Source organism: Pimephales promelas, chromosome 1 (genome assembly GCF_988280905.1).
Source record: "Pimephales promelas chromosome 1, fPimPro1.hap1.1, whole genome shotgun sequence".
Classification (NCBI taxonomy): Eukaryota; Metazoa; Chordata; class Actinopteri; order Cypriniformes; family Leuciscidae; genus Pimephales; species Pimephales promelas.
In genome coordinates this window covers 4,368,733-4,394,143 of record NC_142769.1, presented here as the reverse complement: position 1 = coordinate 4,394,143, position 25,411 = coordinate 4,368,733, and the positions used below count along the sequence as shown (strand labels likewise).

The 25,411-nt window shown below is 37.2% G+C and overlaps 1 protein-coding gene across 7 annotated transcripts in view; it reads right to left on the bottom strand.

The window, feature by feature from the left end:
* Positions 1-25,411, bottom strand: part of tead1b (TEA domain family member 1b) — a 98,701-nt gene that overhangs the window by 24,403 nt on the left and 48,887 nt on the right. For all 7 annotated transcript variants that reach the window (XM_089118511.1, XM_039690865.2, XM_039690866.2 and 4 more), the window contains exon 4: positions 3,789-3,853. In XM_089118511.1, coding sequence (XP_088974637.1) covers positions 3,789-3,853 — 65 coding nt within the window. The remainder of the gene's footprint in view (positions 1-3,788; positions 3,854-25,411) is intronic.

The window sequence follows — 25,411 nt, the reverse complement described above, 5'->3', positions numbered from 1 at the left end:
AGAGTGCCGAATTGCAGAGCTCCTGCAAACAAACAGATCCACTTTGATGATGATCCAATGCATTCTCATCCTAGGGCGTTATATACTGACGCTTTTGAAATTTCGTCGAAATCCAACGCACATGGCACCCTTTAGCGTCAATATAACACACACAGAGCTTTGCTTAGTTATGGGTAGGTTTAGGTCTGGGGTAGTGTTAGGGTTAGACCACTAGGAGGCGCCTTATTGCCCAAATATATCTGCGTCTCATATTGACGCTAAAGGATGCCACGTGCGTTGGTCAAAAGCGTCAGTATATGGATGAGACCAGGCTGGATAATCAGATGCTTTTCCTATGCTTTATTTAAAAATGCCTGAACGTTTGAATGCTTGCTATTTTCTCAATTTTGTTATGTGATTATTTAGTGAGCATCACATTGCCTATTTACATATTCATCAAACAGGCGGGCGGCTTCGGATGTTTCATGTATTTCAAACTTCGTTTCACCCCTAAACAAACGTCGAGAAAGAACTTCACCGTGAGTATATTGAGGCCTTGCCGCATAACAATAAGGTTAGTTAACGTTAACTTTAACTAACAATGCGCTATACATTTGTTACATTATTTTAAAAAATACAACCGTTCATTGCTAGTTCGCGTTAAACTTATTGATGAAATGAAATGTATTTTCAGTGTTAGTTCATGTTGTAGTTAAACATAATTGTAAATTATTACCAATATTTGATTGCTGAATGCAGTAATTGGGACGTCTTTTGACCATACGTCAACATCCGCATTTTTAGGGTACCCTTAATCGTCAGTTAAATGACTTCCTTATGGGCGCATGCGCGAGAACTGAGACGAGACCGTTCTTCTTCGACTACTTTTTGTTACCGGCTGCTCACCGCTTAGGAGTTTTACCGCCCCCTACCGTATAAGATGACGTACTGCTTGTAAACAGAACGTTTTGCGCCTCCGGCTATATCAGTACGTCATCTCATACGGTAGGGGGCGGTAAAACTCCTAAGCGGTGAGCAGCCGGTAACAAAAAGTAGTCGAAGAAGAACGGTCTCGTCTCAGTTCTCGCGCATGCGCCCATAAGGAAGTAATGGAAAGTCGAATAAAGTCGTTATTTACGTTTTTTTTCGCACAAAAAGTAGTCTCGTCGCTTGATAAAGTTATAGTTGAGCCACTGTAGGCACATGGAATATTTAAACCTTTTCTTTTAATGACTTTCTGGGCCGTCAAGAGGCAGTCCCTCAGGCTGTCTATGGAAGAGTGATCCAGCCCTCAGATTCAATCAAAAATATCTTTATTTGTGTTCCGAAGATGAACGAAGGTCTTACGGGGTTGGTACAGCATGGGGGTGAGTAATTAATGACTTAATTTTCATTTTTGGGTGAACTAACCCTTTAAGGGTTTGGGTGGATAGGGAACTAGGCAACTGTTTAATTAAATTATTTAACACTTAAAACAGTGTGATAATTGTAAGAGATCTTCTACTGCTGTGGTGGTTTACTGTAAAGTCTTTGCTTGTTTGTTTTAACCAAATGATGGATCAGAGAGCGGCCTAGACACTATATAACCTGGAATATTGACATATCTCATTTAAAACAAGAGGATGTCATGAATCATGTTCCCTGTCTGCTGTATCTGATAAGAGCTTTGAGACATGGCCCACTGAAGTGTACACATACAGATCACCATGACAAGTTACATTATAATCAAATAGAGAAACAGATTCATGGATTTAAACAGACATTTCACTTCTGAACAGGTCATCATTAAAATTGTGTTAGCTAATGTGTGAGTGAATGTGTCTGTAGTTCTGTGGCGTGTTCTGAATGAAACATCTACCGGCTGAGCCCAGCGTTCAGGGTCCGTCTCTTTTACAATCGCATTAGCGTTCTTGCGCCCAGCCTGAGCTCCATGCTTCTTCATGAGTGGCTATGTGTGTGTGCATGGGGGTACAACCTTATGTATATGTAAGTTAAAGTAGGGGTGGGCAATAAAGAAACACTTCAACCTAGATGCTAGGTGTCCCTTAAATGCCTGTTTCACTCCACAAGCCAAAGCAGGACATATTTTTAGTGTTCTGAAAAGTGTTTTTCATATATTTATAACACAAGATGTGATCACATGAAATACTTGTGCAAACTATTCATTCATTGTTTGAAAAGCACATCTTGGCTTTACAAGGCACACATGATTTCTATCCTGAAATCTTTCAATAGTTCACAGCTACAGTTTGGCATTTTAGTTCAAGTTGTCAATTTTATAATATTTTAATATGCTTTCATATATGAATTAACATAGAAATATATTTATTTTAGTGCTGTCGATATATTTATATCTAAAAAAGTAATTAATCGCACATTTTTCTGTAATTAATCGCACCTAGCTTTAAAGTTTTTAATATATTTTTATATTGTAATAATTTCACACTCCAAATTAATGCAGAAACAACATAAAGAGAGTAGCCTATATTTTAAATATTTGTTTAATGGCATCTTTTTATGAATTAAGGCATAATGATACCAATGTCTCTAAGAATTATTTATTTTTTTCAATTTTAGCTATTGATTAAAGCCATTTAGTATTACAGTATAATTAGGGTTTGTACAACTTTTCATTTATGTGGACTTTAAACAATCTTCACATAAACCTATTATAATAATACATGTCACATTTACCTGTGCCCTTCAATATATTAGGCATTTTAGTTCAAGTTGTCAATTTTATAATATTCTAATATGCTTTTATATATGAATTAACAGTAATATATTTATTTTAGTGCTGTCGATATATTTATATATAAAAAAGTAATTAATCGCACCTAGCTTTAAAGTTTTTAATATATTTTTATATTGTAATAATTTCACATTTCACACTCCAAATTAATGCAGAAACAACATAAGGAGAGTAGCCTATATTTTAAATATTTGTTTAATGGCATCTTTTCATGAATTAAGGCATAACTGATACCAATGTCTTTTTTTCAATTTTAGCTATTGATTATATAGCATTACAGTATAATTAGGGTTTGTACAACTTTTCATTTATGTGGACTTAAAACAATCTTCACATAAACCTATTATAATAATACATGTCACATTTACCTGTGCCCTTCAATATATCAGGACTATTTCTATTTTTCTATTAGTCAGAGCAAAAGTTATTATTGTCCTGCTTTTTGACCCATGTAACTTTGCAAACAGTGCTTTAAGATTTTTAGGTATAACAGGTAGGATGTTTAGCCTACAGAAAGTTATCAAAATTATTAATTCTTATTAAAGCAACCAAAGTGATCACTGAAGAGCAGTGAGTGTTTTTCTTTGATTATCATTAATGACAGACAGCAGCAGGTTTATTAGGCTGCTGTCACTTTAAGACATGACACGGATCTGACACGCGTCCCATTTTCTCACAACTCTATGTTAATTTAACATTTCATTTAAGACTGTGCTTGCGAGGATACTCTCTTTTGTGTTTTATCGAGCTTGAATGGTTTAAAAGCATCTGCATGAATAAGAGCGTGATCTAATGTAACGCTGCCAAAATATTACAGGAATAATGTTGTGGTAAATCTTTTTAACACGTTAAACTAAAAAAAAATGTAGTGCATGTGTTAATTTTGACAGCAGTAAATATTATACATATTCTAATAATATGATTTCCTTATATCGCCCACCCCTAAGTGGATGTCTTTATTGTGTGAGCTGTAAGCTCTCTCTCTGCAGAAGCTCAATCAACAGGACTGGCCTTCCCCCATTTAGTGGCATGCATGCAAGACCACGGATTCTCTTACCTGTTTCCGTGTCCTTGTCTTCCCAGTTCTGAGTTTAATGTATCTGGCAATCAACTCATTCCGACCTATGGAAAGACAAAAGATGAGATGTGTTAATGTCAAATGTGTGGAGATGTAATGCTGTAAATTCAATTACCCCAAATCAAAGCAGAAATGCGAGCCAATGAGCCAAAATCTCAATTGTTCCCACTATATCAGCAACATGTAGCATTCTTTACCCCAGTGAATAAACAAACACGCCTAATTTAAATGAAACCTTGGCTGTGAGTGCCATTACCATGAAAATAGCCCAACAAATCTACAGCTTTTCAATTTAATCTAATTTAATCCCAATTTCTTCAAAGCCCCATGCTATGAAAAGAAACCGATCCAGACATTCATATGGTTACAGCACGTAATGACAGAGAACATATTCATTTAACACACTACTGTTCTCACTAAATAATAATTAAAGCATGGTTTTGTAGTGATCTCCAATTAATGGCAGCTCTACACATTCTTGCGCCCTCGGCACTGCTCTAATTACTGATGCAAGGCACAATGACCCCTGCTTAGCCTTTTCATATGTTAATAACATACCGCCACCCCAAAACTATTACGCAAATTATAGGTAGGAGCCGCTCTAATTATGTGTCCAGCTGTAGCCAACGGTTGCCATAGAGCCCCCCCCCCCCCCCACCCCTTTTTTTAAATTCAGGACCATGTAATAAAACGAGCTTTTTAAACAGGCAACCGCAAAATTGATGTAGCTACAATTTACCACGTGTCCACACTATTTACGTTGGAACAACAATAAATTGTATTTTCCACAAAATATAATTAGCATAAAGTAAAAAAAAAATGTAACACATGTATGTGAACACACACACACATATGCTTTATTTAATCAATAGAACTGTGGCAACAGATTACAAGCAATATTATTAATTAAATCTAACAAATTAGAATTAAGTAATAATTAATCAAATCAATTCCTTTAAAGTTAACCATTTAAAATGAGTAAAACTTACAACAACAACAACTAAAAAAATCAAAAATTGAAGTCACCATTATGGTGATCAGTGTTTGTTTTAAAATGACGGTTTTCTCCTTCCGTGATTCTGCTTGTTAACGTCAGGTGTCTTCAATGTTGGCAATATAAAATAAATAGTTATTAATTATCTTTGACATCTGTCTGTTAGTGAGATATTTTTGTTAAATTCTTTGGTGTAAACTTTACTCATTTTAAATGCACTGTAAAAAGGTTGTTGTAGATTTTACAGTAACTTACTGGCAGCTGGATGTCAATAAGTTAATGTAAAAGTGTTTACAGTATCAGTACTGTAATTTAATTTACAGTACGACAATCGTATACTGTATTAATATTTACAGAATGAGTTCTATATTTTTCATTTACAGTACAAATACCATATTTTAATTTACAGGAATAATTCAGTATATTGTATTCATGAGTGCAACTACCGTATTTTTATTAACAGTATTAGAATTGCTTTCCTATTACATAATTAGATTTTTTTTACAATTTACAGTAGAAAATAATTACAGTAGTAAACACATATTTTCCCATAATCCTTGGCTATTTACAGTATTATACTGTTGACACATTTAACAGTATTATACTGTACATATTACAGTAAAATACTGTTCAAATTACAAAAATCCATTACAGTGTGGTTAATGGTTAACTTTTAAGGAATAATTTGATTAATTATTACTCAATTCTAATTTGTTAAATTTAATTAATAATATTGCTTGTAATCTGTTGCCACAATTCTATTGATTAGATAAAGCATATTCATTTTTAAAGCGTACATATATATATATATATATGTGTGTGTGTGTGTGTGTGTGTGTTTTAAAACCATAGATACAGAAAATCCCACTTTATGTATGTAATTTATTTTGTGGATAAAAGATGGAAATAGGGGTGTAACAATATATCGTGCCACAATATATCGCAATACAAAAATGCAACAATACATATCGTGGATAGTGACAATGTATCGTGGATAGTTCCCCCCAAAATCAAAATTACTGTGTGAGAAAAAAATTCAAGTTTTCAGAGTTTTAGTGTCAGTACACTGTAAAAAAATATTGTTGTTTTAACTTAAAGTAAGTAACTTGGTTGCCTTAAAATTTTAAGTTGATTGAACTGGAAAAAGTGAGTTAATACAATGAAGGAGATTCATTTAATCATCAGAAACTCAAAATAATAAGTTCTCAAATAACTTATAAATTATTAATTATCTAAATAAATTATTTAAGTTGATTTGACAAAAGAAAAAATGTTGTGATAACAAATCATGAAAATATTTTTTTTACAGTATACTACATTAAACTACTATATTGAATGTTGATTATAATGTATAATAATGCAATGGGGGAATATTTGTGGGTCCTGATAATGACAAATTTCCTATGTTACCAGTAAAAAGTGGGCTACATTTATTTGAAATATATTTCAGTGACAGAGTGCAAGCATATTCGTTTAAAATAATTCTGTATATTCAGCTTCAGAATCATGAATATTTTTATTCTGGTGTCACCACAGCCTATTTAAACCCACAATATAATATAAAAGTTAGCATTTTAATCATTAGTACTTTCTTTGTAAACCTTACATTGTGATATGTATTGAATTTCATTCATTTTCCTGGCCTATGATTAGAGGGAATGGGAATGACCCGAACACAGCGAGACTTGAACTCAAAAAAAGCCATATGATCACCACTGCTCAACATGTACCTAACAACCAGGCCATATCTCCATCAAAGCACATGTTAAAATTAAAGGGAAAAAAAAAAAAGTTGAGTTGAGGAGGTGAGGTGAGGTGAGCAGACGTGTTCTGGGTGTGGAGTGGGGTGACTGGCCATGACGGAGGCTGGGCTGAGGTCTGTTGTTTGTGAAATGGGCACACACTGAGATGGCAAAGCCGCATCATCCACCTGCTGTGCGCTGGGCTCGCGGTGTTCAGGTGGGCTGGGTAATCTCCTGAGCTTCTGCTATTAGGCACACCTGTCGTGTGAAAGGGAATCTCTTTCTCACTCACCTCCTCTGTCTCTGACGTACCAGTAATTTGCTTTTCTCTCAGTAAAATCCTCACGAGTTTTAAAACCAATGGGAACCATAAAGAATTGATTGGACCTGCTGATATCATGTTTTTTTTGCTTGTTTCCGCCACTGAATCCATTTTTTTTTTATTCCAACTTTTCATCTCACAATTGAGAGATATGAAGTCAGAATTGTGAGAAATAAAGTCGCAATTGTGAGAAAAAAAGTATTGAGACTTTATCTCACGATTTCTCACAATTGCGAGTTTACATCTCGCAATTCTGACTTTATAACACATAATTGTGAGTTTATATCTCGAAATTCGGACATCTTTTCTCAGAAATTTGAGATATAGAAAAAGACTTTTTCCCCCTCATAATAGTTTATAACACGCAATTTTGACTATATTTCGCAATTCTGACTTTGTAACACACAATTCTGACTTTATATCTTGCAATTCTGACTTTATAACACGCAATTTTGACTATATTTCGCAATTCTGACTTTATATCTCGCAATTTTGACTTTATAACATGCAATTGCGACTATATTTTGCAATTCTGACTTTATATCTCACAATTCTGACTTTATATCACACAATTCTGTCTTTATATCTTGCAATTCTGACTTTATAACACACAATTCTGACTTTATAGCTCACAATTCTGACTATATAACACACAATTCTGACTTTATATCTCACAATTCTGACTTAATAACACACAATTCTGACTTTATATCTTGCAATTCTGACTGTCACACAATTGCGACTTTATATCTCACAATTCTGACGTAATATCTCGCAATTCTGACTTTGTCACGCAATTGCGACTTTATATCTCTCAATTCTGACGTAATATCTCGCAATTCTGAGAAATAAAGTCAGAATTGTGAGATAAAAAGTCACAATTACCTTTTTTATTTTTCATTCTGTGGCAGAAACAAGCTTCCATAGAGCCCTGCACATGAAATGCAGGAAACAATATGTATATCATGGCCACAAATTAACAGTGCGTTCACACGACTTACTAATACATCAGCATGTTTGACTAAATCTTTACTTTTATTTATTTACAAAACTTCAGGAACAAATTATTATAATGTGCACACAATTTAGTAAAACAAGGGAACAAATTAGTGAATCACGGGCACGTGATTCACTATAGGGTTGCCGCGGTGAGGAAAATTTCCCACCGGTTAATCGACGTGTGACAACACCGGTAATCCCGGTGTCACCGTGGAGGGCAGGGCGGGGGGGTTAAATAGCTTTTAAATGCGTGCGCGTTATACTTTCACTTTCGAAATAAGCGTCAATTGCTTGAATGGACAAAAAAAACAACTCGCTGATAATAAAACTTTTATTTATAGACTTTTATTAGCATAACGAACGAATAAAAATAACCCCATGCATAGGCTGAAAAAAGTGAAAATCGGCAAAATGTGGGCCCAAACAAATAAGAACCATAAAACGTTTATTAACGAATAAGAAAATAAAATAGGCCTAAATAAATTACACAAAGTTTAAATGAGATAAAACCAATTAAAAAGAGACGAATATAAAATAAAAACTTCAAAACGGACCTTAGCCTACATAAATGACATACTTTCACTTTCGAAATAAGCGTCAATTGCAATTCAGCGTCAATTGCTGGAATGGACAAAAAAAAAAAATAAAAAAAAAAACTCGCTGACAATAAACTTTTATTTAGACAGCACTTTTATTAGAATAATAAACGAATAAAATATAGACAGAACTTTTATTAGCATAACGAACGAATAAAAATAACCCCATGCATAGGCTGAAAAAAGTGAAAATCGGCAAACTGTGGGCCCAAAAAAAATAAAACGTTTATTAACGAATAAGAAAACAAAATAGGCCTAAATAAATTAAACAAAGTTTAAATAAGATAAAACCAAATAAAAAGAGACGAATATAAAATAAAAACTTTAAAAAGGACCTTAGCCTACATAAATGCACTCTAAAAAAAAGTAAAACACTATAAATTGGCATTTATTAACATTAATATATATATTGGCCAAAATATTGCCAAACAGGCGCTTTTGCATTGCGTTTTGACACCAAATCTTCCGCCATTATCTTGCTTTTCTGTAATTTGACTCGTTCTCGTCTCCACACGTGCTAAATGGAATCCTGATGCTTGCTGATCTGTGACGTGACGGCACGCGTTGCGCAGTTCATTTTTAATTATAATGCTCTCTTCAGAACTAAATTATTGAAAATTATAATTTTTAATTAATTCAAATAAATATTTTAGCAAAAACGAATACTTTAAAAAAAAAAAGTCAAGACATCGCGGTGTCACGGTGGGAAAGTGATGTCACCGGTGATGGGGCTTAAAACCGGTAACACCGTCAACACCGTCTATCGCGGCAAGCCTAATTCACTAATACTAAAACGAGAGAACTAAAACGAGAGAACGTATTCATAATTATTGGCTATATGTCTGCATGTCATGTGCAGGGCTCCATATGTTTTATTACTATACTGACTAAGTGAATTATGCAAATGAGGTAATGACACAAACATGCCAACAAAATCTGTGCTGACCATCATTTGTATGCCGCTATGCCGTTATAAAAAGGTGCTGATGACTAACACAATCTGTTATACTTCACTGGGACTGTGCTGCATCACCATACCTGAATAGTCTATTTTAAATACATAAATAAAAAATGCTGGATAAGATCCATGATAATTACTTATTCAAAAATTCTGCTTCTTTGATCAATATTTTTTTTACATAAATGTCTCTTAAAGCATGAAGAAAAATAAGCTAGAGATGTGAACAAGGTGCAATTTAAAATAATACTAATTATAACAAGCCTAATTTGCTGAAAAAGATGACCGTGACTTCATTTGAATACTCATACATTGGGGAAAACTGGACTGCAGTTGATTAGTGTATAAGAAGGTTTTTAGTCTTGAATAACAGCACATAAAACCGGTTTATAAATTTGCCCTATTTTGCATAAAGTCGCATTGTGACGTACTGTACATCCGAGGGTAATGGATTATTGGGGGGAGAAATGAAGGGAGGCGGCTTGTTGACTTTTGAGATGTGGGCGTTGCACTCAAAAGTGGAGGCGGATGAACCTGAGCTTGTATGGAGCTGGGTTTAAGTGGATTAAATGATTGGAGAAGTCCTGCGTTTGTCACAAGAGAGAAGTCTCACATTCTCGCCGGAAGATCCAGTTATCAAATTTTGATTCAAAATTTGACAAAGACACTGACAGGTTATGATGTATTGGTTTATGTCAAGTTTTCATAACAAAGACATCTCAAACAATGTCATATTTGCATTAAAAATGTCATAACTGAGCGAATGACTCTCAATGACAGTTGTCACAAACATGCATAAAACTTCCTTCATATTCATAACATCATGATTATGAAGGTGTCATGTCAGTCTTATGCACATAATGTTACCAGAATTTTAATTTCATGCCAACTAGAACTATTCATTTATCATCAATGTCAAAATAGATCTGAAAAGCCCCAATCAGGCACCGATTTTTAAAGACCAAACTCTGGAATTACCCACAAACCATGTGCATGTGTTGCTAACAGCAATATGTGAGATGTCTACATGATAAAAAATAAAATCTCCCTCTGAAAAGGCCTCGTCCTAACAGGTGTGTAGCGCTCCCCAACACTGCCTGAAGCCATGAGTGTGCGATTCCAACATGCGTGCTTGATGAATGGATGGACAGCTCTCTTTCTTCACGTAGGCCATTCTCTTAAGGCTATAACAACGGCAGGAGATCATGTGACCTCCAGGACAAATAAATAGCATCTGGGGATTTTCAGTTCTAGCCCACCTCCTCAGCATGCCAACACTGTAATCTCTCCCAGATGAAGCCAGGGCCTCGCCACTTTCAATAATTCACACACTGTGTACACATAACGTGACAATAAGGGCATTCATGCAGACGCCTGATTCCTAGATCAAAGCTCACAAACGGCCAGCTGTAAGCATGCTTACTGCTGAATAATTCATTCTTTTCACCGCCTTGAAAAAAACCCTGCTCAGCGGGACTTGGGCAGCAAGCTTTCTTTCCTGTGTTTGCCGTGCAAAACAACGTTGGCAGAAAGAAACTGAGTCAAAAAAAGAGGGTAAGGACACACTGGAGGTCCTGAAACCCCAGGAGACCAGCTGCCCCCCATGACCTTAATAAGAAAAAATAAAACACATTGCATTTTTACAGTAATATGTGTTTTATTCTACAAGAGTGTGCCCTAGCATGTGATTGGACTGTGAAACAACAAATTCTGCACAAAATGCACAAAAATTTAAATGCAGAACTTTAAAATGAGTTATTATTAATTGTGGTTGCTGAAAATCATACACATTAGGACTGCACACATTTGACAATGAGCATGTCTATGAATGATACACTCTAAAAATGCTGGGTTGTTTTAACCCAACCATTGGGTTAAAAATGTATTAAAAAAGTAACCCAATGGTTGGGTTTGTCCAAATTTGACCCAAAGTTGGGTTAAATCAACAGCTTTGGGCTGTTTAAATTAGTTCAGTTAACCCTCTGGGGTTGTTCGGCACAAATGGACCCGAAAAATGTTAATATTTTTTTTTTAAATCACAGCTTCCTCTGAATGGTCCGAAAATTGGTGACTTTGTTGGTATTTGGTATTTGAACACCCAAAAAAATTGGGGACAGGATGTGAATAGTCTAAGTGGTTGTAAAAAAAATAGTCACACTTGGGGTGTTCGGGTCCAAATGGACCCGCATGGAAAATGAATGGGAAATTGGCAAAAAAGTGAAAATAGTGAGTTTTTTTTGTGCGTACAATCTACAAATCAGCCACGGTCTTGAAAAAAAGCACACAACAGTGAAGGGGTGAATCTATAAAACATTAAGAGTGCAAAACAGACACACACAAACACACTTTTATACACAATCACACCAAAAAATTCAGATTATTCATGTGTTTTGCATTTTTAAAATGCTCAGTTTGTCCACCAGATAGCATCCATCTCATTTCAAAAATTGCTTTTGTGAGGCCTAGGCTTGACTCTAAAGTGAAATACAGCTTTAAAAAAAAAATATATATATATATATATATATATATATATTTTTTTTTTATTATTTTTCTATTATGTTCATTGGGGGGAAATTGTGTCATAATTATTGCATTAATACTAATTATAATTTGTTTCATTTTTGAAATTTTCTCAAAACACCAAAAAAGAAAAGAAAAAATATTATAAAAAACAAGTAAAAAAAAAATATCATGATTATATAAATCCCGCCCTTTGGGTCCATTTGGACCCGAACACCCCGAGTGTGACTCTGAAACGAACAACCCCAGAGGGTTAACAAAAGTTTTTTTTTTAAATGGACTTTCTACAAAAATGCTGAAATGCATCAAACCTCTATTAATAAAAGTGTTAAATCACTTTATTTTGTGTGAACATGTCCATTTGGATGTACCAATTCGATTTAAAGTCTTGTCCATGGTGGATATATTTATGGGGAATATATTCATTCAGCAGTGCGGTGTACACGAGGAGGGCGGCAGGGCAGGGGGTGGGAACAGGGAGGATGTGAACTCTTGAAAGAGTTCTCCAAATGTCAGTCAAAACAGTAGGGAAAGGATTAGGTATTTATGGTCTGACTAAAAAGCAGTGCACAGAGCAAGAAGAAATCTGTCCTCTCAAAGAAAAGCCGTCCCTTAAATTCAAACGCAGTAGAGTCCATATCAATGGTACCCTCTTTCTAGGATTGTCCCCCAGTTGACTCTTCATTCAATTAGGAATGCATCTCCGCCCTTTGCGCCAATTCCCTCAGAGGAAAGAGGAGCGGACACCCTCCCCGCTCCCTACTGAGAGCTGTCAGCACTCCCACCACAATTTAGACACTAACTCATCCTCCCCTGCTCAGACTCCTCAGATATGCACCGACAGACTCCCGCCATTGAAGGCTTTCTCTGAATAGGGTGTGTCTTTGATAGCTGCACAGTCTGGAGCCGAGGTGTGACTGTAGCTGGACGTAGCTAAGTTAGAGGACAATTAACAGTCTTGGTACAAGAGTTCACCCTCTCAATACATTCATCGATCCCTTGGTTCCTGCATCCCCTTTTTAAACTGATGAGGTTTACACAGCTGCCGCTTTGCCCGCCACTCCCCACTTTACCACACATTCACTCTCACCTTACAATGCTGCATCACACTTTTTTTAATTACCTCAACTAGGCTTCTTTCAAACAACTAGGTACATTTCCTCAGTGTTTTATGGCTGTTTCTCAGTATTGCCAAAACACCCTAGCAGGACTCAACTTTCAAATTACTAATCACCATTAATGTGTCAAGACTCAATACCGTATCTCAGCCCAACACGGCATCCCTCATCTTAAAAATGTATATCAAATGTGCCTTGTACATTGTCTACTTTGCGTAATTACCTCTCTACTGCAAGAAAAGATCAGTGGGCCATAAAACACTGCTGAAAGAAACAGTTGGTTTGAGCTGATCCAGCTGGCTAGGGCCACATTCATTCAAAACTGCAAAATTCAGTAACGTCCAACAATTTCCCATTGAGCACCTTAGGCAGTTAACGACAAGTCCGACACAGGAGCTCGTTAGCTAGTTGATCAACTGGGCCAACTGCTAGACCATCTTGGTCAAGAGCTTCAAGAGAGCTTGTACACCAAATTGGACCAGCTGCTATGCTCCAAAAATCAGCTTTACTGTCTTAAACTGACGAAGCAACACGTGTAAACTCTGTTAGTGCTGGACGATATACCGGTCCATCCCAAAAAACGGTGTATATTTTTGTTATGATTTAATTACACAATGTTCGGAACGACCGTTACGCTGCGCCGCCGACACCGTTTCAGACGGACCCTTTACAATGTTGCACTCGTAAGCAGTGACGGTGAGGCGAGGGTAAATCAAACAGCAGTGCTCTAGTGTTACGTTACTGGGAAGGTGGATGCTATGGCGTTATTATCCTGTCAAATGTCGAGAGCGCACTATTGTAGAGCAAAAGTAAATTAATATAATGCTCTGCTCTCAGATACACGCTGCTCTTGTAAGAATAGGCAGAGAATGTCTAATTGAAGAGAATTGGCACTGGCTGGTTACTTCCGGTTTCTGGACTGGCTGCTGTCCATGCGGGGGCGCTCGCGGTCGAGTGCAGAATGAATGGGAGTCTATGGGGTTTCACCCCCAGAAATCCACTTTTCTCAGGATGTCATTTTTTTGTCAAGTAATTTGAAAGTTGCATTCAAAAGGGAGGGCTAAGGTAATACACATTGCATTTTTAAGTTCACTTATCTGTTCTAAATATCCGTTCAAAAATGTGATGATGTCACACAATAGCAGAATGCTAGCGTGTTCCGGCCAACAACGGCCTAACCTGTAAGACATTGAAAGGACATAAGTACTTGTTCATTCGACTTTTGGCCTATAATCTATATTGAACTTGCATAATCAACTATAAAATCTATGTTGATTCATCGACAAGCAGGAGAAAGAGACACATTTAGCCGTTTAGCCCCATAGACTCCCATTCATTCTGCTCTCGCCCGTGATCACCTCCAGTGGAATTCTAATGGAACTGCAACCAGGATGATACACAATAGGGCTAATAGGAAGTGCCAAGGCTCTCCGTTAGACGGGCTCAGGAATAGGTCTATTTTCTCTGGGCCAATCGCGAATCTCTCCTCTTCCCCAGCTAACAATTTTAGGTTTTATAACTTTCCAATTAAGTTATAAAAACTATATTTCTGAATGTTCTAGGAACATTCAAAACGTCCAGTTTTTTAGACGTTGTATTAACTTTCTTGCTTGGTTTTAAGAATGTTATTAGAATGTTAAGAAATAACAATTTTAGGTTACACTGGGCGCTATTCTATTCTACAATTTTAACTAATGACAATAAAATAGACCATCCTAAGTCAATTTATTGCAGCAATTCCTCTCTCAACCAGTAGAAAATGCTTTGAACACCAGTTAATACCTCAGAAAAAAAAACTTAGTTTTGAAAAAAAAAAAAAAAAGTCAGAAATATTTGGTCAAACCTCCTCACAGTTTAAATGGGGTAAAACCATCACCAGCCCTTACATTGGCATCCCCTCTACCCTTCAAAGCACTCTGCGGAAGTTTCAAGCGTGTCTATGATTGATTAACTGTTGGAACTAGTATTGTCCTGGTAGATCAAATTAATCAAGCTGGTTAAAGCTGGTAGACCACCTTAGTTGGAACAGCAACAAATCAGTTTCCATGTCCCAGAAATAAGCGTGACCACCTTTAGTTGGTGTGAGCAGTCTTACATGTCTAACTAGGATAAAACCATCACCAGCCCTTACATTGGCATTCTCTCAGGCCTGGAGCAAGTTCAATCGGGTCAAAATGATTGATTATCAACCTGGGCTATCATTTGGTGGACTTGCTATTGATCTAGTAGACAATCTTAATCAAGCTGGTTAGAGATGGTAAAAAAAACAGCCATCCCAAAAATGAATTTGAACACCTTAAGCCGGTATGAGCTGTTCTTCTTTCTAGCAACACCTGGCAGTGTGCTCCTCCTTAAAGGTCTAACTGGGATAAAACCATCACCAGCCCTTACATTAGCATTCCCTCAGCCCTGGAGCAAGTTCAATCTGGTCAAGATGATTGATTAACAAACTGGGCTATCATTTGGTGGACTTGCTAGTAGACCATCTTAATCAAGCTGGTTAGAGATGGTAGACCACCTTGGAACAGCAGTCCCAAAAATGAGTTTGAACGCCTTAAGCCGGTGTGAGCTGTTCTTTTTTTTTTCAAGCAACACGTGGCAGTGTCCTCTTCCTTAAAGGTCTAACTGGGATGAAACCATCAACACCAGCCCTTCCATTAGCATCCTCTCAGCCCCTCACAGATAGCACTCCACAGGAGCCAAAGAGCCTCTGCAGCAGGAGTGTGTTATATCATTTAAAAAGACAGCATAAAATTGCCATTGATTCCACACCGAGGGGGTGAAGCAAATAAAGCCCCATCATCCTTCCTGCCAGCATGTCATAGCAAAGATGATTTAATCAAAGAAAAATCCTGCAGCTCGGCTCAGACCCCATGCCATAAACATTGTCCTCATTTATAGTTATAGCATATTAAAGCCTTTTAATGGCTTTGGTTATGTTCTTTGATTGCTAAAAACACATCACATTTTTTTTTCCTCAGAGCATTTTAAAGCACTCATTTCCTGTTGTACCACATTTGTTTAACGCAAGGCCTGACCGCACTCACATCTGGCCAGTTGGACGACGATGAAATCAGTGGATGCTGGACCGTGGCCATACAGTCAGAGATTTCTCACATAAAAGCCCACTTCAATGGCTTCGCCCCATCCAAATCTAGCATTAATCCTTAATAGGCCACAAGTTTTGATTGTTCCTAACATTCTTTCCTGTGAGATTTCAAACATGTGCAATAAAGCATTGCAATGACTTTTATGAGCCACTTGGAAATCAATTAGCAAAATAAATAAATGATTCCTTTGAATCAATCTGCTAGTCAATGAGTATTGTCCATTACTATATTTCATAGCAATATATTTGATTTGAACATTTACACTTTCACTCAAAATACACCAAGTGGATTTTAATCATTATCAAATCTATTGCAAGTTAGTCAATTTTGTATATTTTTGGGGGAGTACATTTGAAGAAAGAAAGATATACATGCTTGGTAGCTAGTAATTTGGGGTAGTGTAGTTATTGAGTAGTACTTCTGTCACTATGGATGGACAATATACCACAAAAGCATAGATTCTTTTGGGTTTGATATTCCCCCGGTGAGACCTGTGGAGACAGCAGCCCTTCTCCTGTGTGCAGTACAAGACACAATGCCCCTACTTCCCTGTCACGCGTGATAGATGACTCGAGGGTCTCCGGCCTCCATTAGCATCACAATAGACTAAACCAACAATATGGAGGCATTCACTCCAAGGGTCCCTGGCTTGGCTGGGCTGGGGGAAGGGCCAGAGTGGGGCAAAGCGAGACAGGCAGGAAGCCTTTTACTCCCAAGAACAACAGCATTCAAGGAAGACTGCTTGCTAGGAGGGGAACCCACATAGACAGGAGACAAAGAGCAAGATTTGTGCATTGGAAGTTGAGCAGGTGACACAGAACTAGATTCAAGTGCGCAAAATGAGGCACACAAAAGGATGAGGTTCAAGCAAAAGTTTACCCAGCAAAGGTTTCAGGATTGTGACTAATTTCAATAACTAATTTCAGTACATTCACAACTGGAAAATATCTTTCTTCAAAATAATAGTGCAAGCAAACTACCAAAAAAAAAAAAATGATTGACTACTCCACGTTAAGTATAATAAGATTAGTAAATGTGACAATATGTTTGAACTTGATCTTCCAAGGAACAGACTATTATAAACGAATGTGCCTAACCTTAATCTAGCAACTGAGATCAATTTAGAAGGCCGTTCATAACCAGTTGCCTAATTCAGGGGGTTTACATTTCCTCATATACGTTACACTTAACATTTCTTCACTGGCATTGTGGTTCCCAACCCTGGTCATGGATACCCTCGACACATTTTAAAGGGGCAGTTTACAAGACTCCCTTTTCAACTAAAACCTACAAATCTTGTGTTTCGGACATTTTTAGTCCATTGTTGTAAACATAGCCTAAGTATATCTGACACTGGACTTGGGCTGTGTCCAAAATGATACACTGATTACCTACATTACTCCACGAATATAGTTCACTTGAGGGAGTGAATGTCAAGGAAACTATGTATAAAACGTAATTAAACAATTTAATAATCAATACAAATAATAATTTATACTAGAGCCCGACCGATAAAGGATTTTGAAGGCCGATACCGATACAAATATTTTTTGGTTTTAAAATCCGATATATCGGCCGATATTCTTTATTTATTTTTTTTTCAGAAACGCGCAACAAAACATTAACAGATTTCCCTAACATAGTTATTTGTTGTTATTTATGAGTTTTAACTGAAATAATATGATAATGCATTTTAAAAAGAAACTTGTTTCTTTTATTGTCACAACAGAACAGAGGAACATCAAAATATATTAAAGTTCTGATAAATAAAATAATAATTAGTCCCTACATTGCCTTATAAGCTACCTTATAATTACAATGTCAGGTTAGCTAGTCTATGATGAGCCATAATTTAGCAATAACGTCATACTGCAAATTGTAAAACATACAGTACATTTTCAATTTAACAGGCCAAGGAGAGATGGTTCAAGCGTGTTTCGTCCGTTTTTATTTTATTTTTGAAATATTCATTTATCGGCCATTATAACTGCCGATACCGATAGTTTGGAAAATGTCTAATATCGGCCGGCCGATATATCGGTCTGGCTCTAATTTATACCTGTATGATATTATGCTGTACCCACATTGGACCACCGGTGTGGAAAATGTATGGATGGATGATTCAGCTGCGGCGCCATCTTCTGGTCAAACATGGTGTAACGCAGTTCAGATGTTATGGGAAGAACGAGGCGGGAAATGGCGAACATTTAAAGGGTAACTAAACCTCTGGTCAGAGCCTGACTCCACCGACTGGCAATATTTGAAAAACGCTGAAAAAAATGGGCAAAGCCCAGCGGAGATAGGGATGACGAACCAAGGGCGGATCTGAGCAGGGGGCGTGCACCTGAGACCCGCAGTGACTCTAAAATGGAGAGTGACTGGAGTGACGCAAGTAGGTTAGCTTTAAAACAGAGCGGTCATTTGAAATCGAGGACTTTTCTCCCTCACCTTCACCTGAAGTGGAGGACAGTGAATTGTCTATGAACACAGGGCCATATCAATTCAAGCCGCCGGCTCTTCACTCCCGCATCGCGATTGGCATTTGATGAGTTTTGTCGAGTTGATGTCAATAGCGCGCGCTCTCTGTAGTCATATGTTCATATTGATATTTTGCCGCTATGTGAAAAAATGCGCCGGTGCGTTTGCCGACCCCAGAGGATTAACTTTAGCCTAAACTTTGTGATTAAAACTGACCACTGTGCTAAACACAGATAAATCTACGCTAACTTGAAGCTATCCTAACTGTACTATGCTACTAACTAACTAGGCTACATAGATGCTACAATACTCTATCCTGATCGTTTTCAATACTCGTAATTCCAACTCTTGACTCGCAGTGGTTTTGACGAAACTTTTTTTTTAAACTGCCGAGGGCGTGGTAGCTCGTACCAAGGGCGTGGTGAGCTGGAACCTGCTTACGTCACGAATAACCGCTAACATCCAATAGGAAAATTCACCTGCAGTAGCCACCGTTCAAACTGAAGAGGGCAGCACTCGGACGTTTTTACACCATATATTGTAGAATTAAAACACTTTATCCCCAAATGTCAAATCAATGATCGGCACTAATAAAGCCCCATTCTTTTAGATCATTGACTAAAAAAAGTTGGTTTAGGGTTTAGTTACCCTTTAAAAAATGTAATAACAAAACAAAACAAATAAAAACGAAAGTAAACGACGGCAGCCCCTCACGGACGACTGCTGTCACATAAAACAAACAAAATGGCCTCTCTCGTCCTTTACTGTCGTCGCTCCTCCTTTTATGCTTCCGCTCCCCCGTGAGAGATAAGAGACCGGTGCATCACACAGGTATTGCTCATCAGCAATCACACAACCGGCCTCGTGCCATTCTCCCACGGCCCTCGTCCTCGCCCCGGGAGGTACCCACGAGAATGCGTCTACTTTGGTTTCGGACACCACTACAAATGGCTGTCCCTTCAAATAGTGCCCTATTTAAGGGTATAGGGGGCGATTTCAGACAACATTGGAGTCTTTACTAATGAGCTGATGAGTTGAATCAGGTGTGTTTGATTAGGGAAACATTTCAAATGTGCAGTGCTGGGGGGACTCCAGTCCCAGGGATGGGAAGCACTGCCATTAAGAGCCTTATTATGAATTACACAAAATGCCCTCTGTAAGCTTTTTAAACATTCTTCACACTAAAAATGTTTGCTTCAAGTATTTTCCACTGAACGGCTCTTTTGGGGAACCAAAATATGGTTTATTCTATCACATTTAATTTAACCAAATTCGACATGCACTTAGCAAGACCCTGGGCTTTTAGGGTTAAAACACTGGCCTCTCACCCACTCTTTGACTCAAACAACCTTAGAGTTAAAGATCATGCATTTTGCACTGTGACCTAATGAGTGTGTGTGTGTGGGATTGGGTTATTCTGCCTGGTCTGCCATCTGCCACCTGCTGAGAAAGCAAGACCTCCCTCACACACACATGAACACGCATCAACCACTTACCACACTCAGAAAGCCCCTTCATAGGAGAATGGAACAAGAAACAAGCTTTCCAAACCAAGCCATGTCCACATTAGTGATGTTTGGTAAGGCAGGATTCAAGATGTGAACAACCAACCCAAATTAATAAAAAAATCCTCTAGACTTAGATTAAAGTAGGGGTCAAATATTATTGATACTTGTGGAATGGCTCTTTGACTTGGGTAAGTGAGGAACCACTAAGCAACCACATAGAACACAATAGCAAATGAACTATTTATGACCCAGCACTCTTAGAAGAAATGGTTCCATCCCCCGCTACATATATGGAACTCCAAAATGGTTCTAAATAGAACCAAATTTTTGGTAAAAGGTTCTATTGGCCAAGTATGGAACCCCAGGGTTCTATATGGAACCCTTTTTTTAAGAGTGTATAGAACCTTTTAGGGGTTCCAAATACGTAGCGCTGATAGAACCTTTTAAGGTTCTATATAGAACCTTTTCTTCTAAGAGTGAGTATGCTTCATTTTCTGTGTTCAACTCCATTTCGAGCACAATCGAGTGCGCAAGACTTTCAAAGCATACTCCATTGACCATGACCATGGACAACGTGTTGGATGTGTGCCCAAGGTGGTAAAGTGGACAAGGGAAGTACAAGCCCTGGTGACACCTAACATCATGGGGGCAAGATTTGCATGGGCAATACCAACATTCTCTCCAGAAAATGTAAAAATCGAATAGATTGTAATCATAAAAAGCTATGTGAGTGTCATCAAAACCAATAAACAGTGTCCATCCAAGGAAATTTACCACAGCTTGCTGACACTGGGCAAAAGAGGGCATTTCTCTCATCATCATGAAGGTGCTAGTCACTGTCAAGTAAAAATCAGGGTGATTTTAGAAGTCTCAGTTAGATAGTTTCAGACCTCAACAGGAAGACTGAACAACACATATATACAGTGGGCTATAATTAATCACACAAAAATACTGAGAAAATCCTTTTAATGCACTAGACACTACATTTATGCTGGTGCATGTAAACCCATCTTATAAGGACACATTCATTCCGTCAATAATGCACAACATCACCAGGACATCGGTGCACTGATGGAACATCTTTAATCTTTCAGATACTCTATTAAATCTAATCTTCACAGGCTTTCATTTATTCCAATCCACTCTTGAGCCAAGGATTTCTTGCTTTGTCTCAGCTTTCATATCTATAAGCCTATACTTCATGAGCTGATTCTCAATGCACATCAAAATCGTTAAAAGCATTTAACCTTAATGTACAAAATGCAGCTTCTGTTTGGGCCAGTCACTTATGAGAAGCTCATGGTGACGGCGAATGAGGATGGATTAATGCGCACCCTCGTGACATTGTAACGCACAACTGCCTTCACTTGCTACACTTTTTGTGGTCTGTAAATGACGAAGACCGGCCTGAAATCTGCTTCATGTTTCTTATTCAGCTATTACGTCTTACTGAAAATTCCCCCCACTCCATCAATGTCATGCAATGCACTGCTGATCTGAAGTGAGCGGGAGTTTTGTATGAAACCAGGATCTACAAGCATGCATTGGTAATAGACCATCACTTCAATCCAAAAAGTCTGCCTGAGCACAGCTGAGAAACTCTATATATCAAAGTAAAGGCCTGTTCACAATTTCGCATGCGATATTCGCCAACGTTTAACGCCTCATGACTAAACAAAGGGCGCCAATGTGAGTGTGCAAACTGACGCGAAAAACGGCATGTTTAAAAGCGTCATTTAAAAAAAAAAAAAACGCCTAGGGTTCGTTTGTTTGGTTACGCGCCGCGTCAAAAACTGTTTTAAGTCGAGAATATAGTTGTTTAAAGCTCAAATCTGTGGTTTCTTTATAAAGATTGCGCCTTTTTTAAAATTGTTCTGACGTTTTCGGAGTTGTCAGAACCAGGGATCAGCAGCACATCTAAAGTTAACTAGCCCGCCTGGAACACCCTTAACATGGCTAGTCATTCTAACGTTTGCCGCGGATAAATGCTATGCTACTATGTAAGCTACCTAAAAAACAATAAGAACGAGAAATGTTTAAATTTACAATCTACATCTTCGGTTATATACTAGTATATGAAACATACAAGTTAAAATACATTAATGACACCTTATAACGTACTTCAAACGTCTCTTATAATAAACTGATTTTCTCTAATTTGTAACCAGGCACTGAAGCGTTTACCCATAAAACTAGCTTTGAACCAATCGGATCGCTTGGGTCCTAAGGTGGGACTCATCTCTTCACCACACCGGAAGACAAGGAAGATGCAAGGAAATATATCTATGGGCAAGATGAATGTTGAGCTGCTGGTCTCGGAGCATAAAGAGCTATATTATAATATTTATATTAGTATTTCTGTTTTACATTAAGCGCCATCTAATGTCAGGGAATGAATTTGCATGTTCACTCGGCTCATCGTCAGCAAAAATCGCTTGGGTGTGAACACAAAAAATGGCTAATAACGTGCGCTGATATTCGTTCTACGAGCCTTAACACCGGTCTTTAAAAATAAAATAAAAAATGCAAATTAGAGTATCTGATCATTTTTTGTGGTAAAATAAATGCCAAATGCAATTTTTAGCAAAATCATGTCCTTCATTGATAATTGTTATTTAGGTTATATAGACTGCAAATATTTTTTTAAATATTTATATAAATAAATATTTATTTTTTATAGTGATGGAAAGATATGTTGGCCAATATTTAACAATTTTTAGACGTCTATAACTTGTCCAATTAACAAATTAACATTTTTCCTTCAGTCAGTCTCAACATTGCCAATAATATTTTTTTTAAAACAGAGTAAATTGAGTATATAGTTTATCCACATCTATTCAATATTGGATGTTTAATGGTTTCTGGCTATTGTAAGGTTTAGATTGCTATTGTGATCATCATGCAAATGATTAAATGGGAAGGGAAGTGATTTATTATTACAAAGATTTAAGCTCTAAGCTAGCTCTTCCTGCTGTGCATGATAGCAGAGCTGTTTGCTTTTGTGTATAAAAATGAGTTAAGTTTATTAATGTTGACGTAAATTAATGTTACTTTGAAATGCGCAGTAAATTATTTTTAAGACCACACAAACAAACTCACAAAACAAATTGTAATGTCTCACTAATCATTGAGATGTATTGGTTATTACTCACTACTTTTATTGTCTATGTTTTTTCAAGTTTTCTATATCCCAGAGGTCTCGTCTCTATTAATAAGGACCCTTATTTATCAGAATCAGAATATTTAGGTTTAACAGATTTCTAAAGGAATTTTTATCCATCCTTCATCATGCATTATAATGTTGTGATGCCTAAGTACTATTTTAGCTCTTAGTGTGGTTTAATTTTTTTTAACAAAGTAATAGTTTTTTTTCTTCCATAAATCAAAAATATTGCCAGCCTACACTGTAAAAAAAATAGTTAACATTTTTTTCTTTTGTCAAATCAACTTAGATAATTTATGTAGTTCAGATAACATAATATTTTGAGTTTCTGGTGATTAAATTTATCTCTTTCATTGTATTAACACATTTTTTCCATTTCAATGAACTTAAAATTTTAAGACAACCAGGTTACTTATTTTTTTTAAGTTAAATCAACAATATTTTTTACAGTGCATCAATATCACTCAACATTGGTGCATTAGTTTTTATAAAAACAAAAACACATTTTGATAGTCCTCTTTTTATATAATTGAGTGTTTTATGGATGTCTAACTAATCCAACTATGAAGTAATTACAAAGAACCAGTTCGAAACAACGCTTCATTCACAAAACTGAACATCACCAGTTCAGAGGGCACCAGAAATGTGTCGGTGTGACTTAAGAATACGAATACAAAGCTGACTAATAGACCATCAGTCTTACCACAAGTACATCGACATGACAGCCGATCTATTAATTCATCATAGTACTGTCTTTAAATATAATAAATACCACTTTAAAAATCAATTGAAAGTGTACGAACACGAAATGAGATCGATAAGTAACTCCTGTTGCCCTGCGAGAAGTCTGAAAGCTCTGGTCGCGGGCTCGGCTCTAGGTCATGAGTCAGAAAACCACGGCAGGATTAACGGTGGGCATCCATTGTGGGAACAGACAAGCCACCAGCAGAAATCTGTGGGTCGCAACCCGGAGGCTTCACCGAGACAGAGAGGATTACGCTAGACGACCCCTCGTAAATCCTTGCGGTGAGGCGGCAGGTGAGGAGGAAGAGAAGGCCAGGGCGTCTTTCCTCTATTTTTTGCTGTGTTTCCCAGCAGCCAGACTCCCGCCCTCTCTCCCAGGGTCTGCCTGTGCTCCCAAAGGACCAATTATTACAGCAAGTCCTCCACTGAATCACTCTATCAATTAGGAGGTGGTGAGTACATCATCACATATATTACTGCTGAGGCAGGCCTGGCTGTGGGGGTTAGGAGAGAGAGCGAGGAAGAGATGGATGGATGGACAGCACACTGACACGCTAGAGTCGGTCGCTGTAATCGGGGCTTCTCGGCGGTGCGGGACAACCCCACTTCCAGCCCAGCGGATGTGTGAACACACTGATGGCTGGCACCACGTTCAGAGCAAGAAAGAGGGTTAAATCAATATTTTCAATCTCTCAGGATCAATCCCACATCTGAACACCAAGAGAAACCTGTTAGCAGTCACCAATATGTGTAAATGAAAAGCCAAACTTCGTGACCTTGATGCTCCTCGTTTTTAAGTTCCCCGCCTCATCTCCTGCAATGCGAATCTCCAACAAGCCCAAACTCAACTGAATTGTTTCGAGTTTCAAGTGAATCGGGCTCCTGTGCAACACCACCTTCTAGAATCGTCCATCGGATTCGGAAATATACAAACATCTTTGTAAAAAAGTGTTTGACCTAAACACAAATTATTTAATGACCATTTAGAAAAGCTTGTGAAACTGAAATTGTTTAAATAATGTAATATTTTTATTGATGCATATAATCATAAATAGTTTTTTTTAGTAAATGTAATTATTTTTCATTTATATTTTTTTTCCTGTTTGTATAAATTAATTACAAATGTATATATTCAATTATATTATTTAATTTTATAACAACAACAGTGTTTTTTTTTCACACACACACTTATTGTTTTCAGACATTGATTTATCAACTGTGATCATATGAATGACCATTATATCCCTTTTGTGTGTTTTTTGAGGCACTTGCATTATAGGATTATTTTTATAAAAATCTTTGAGAAGAAAGAGAGTCATATACATCTTGGCATGCGGGTGAGTAAAAAAA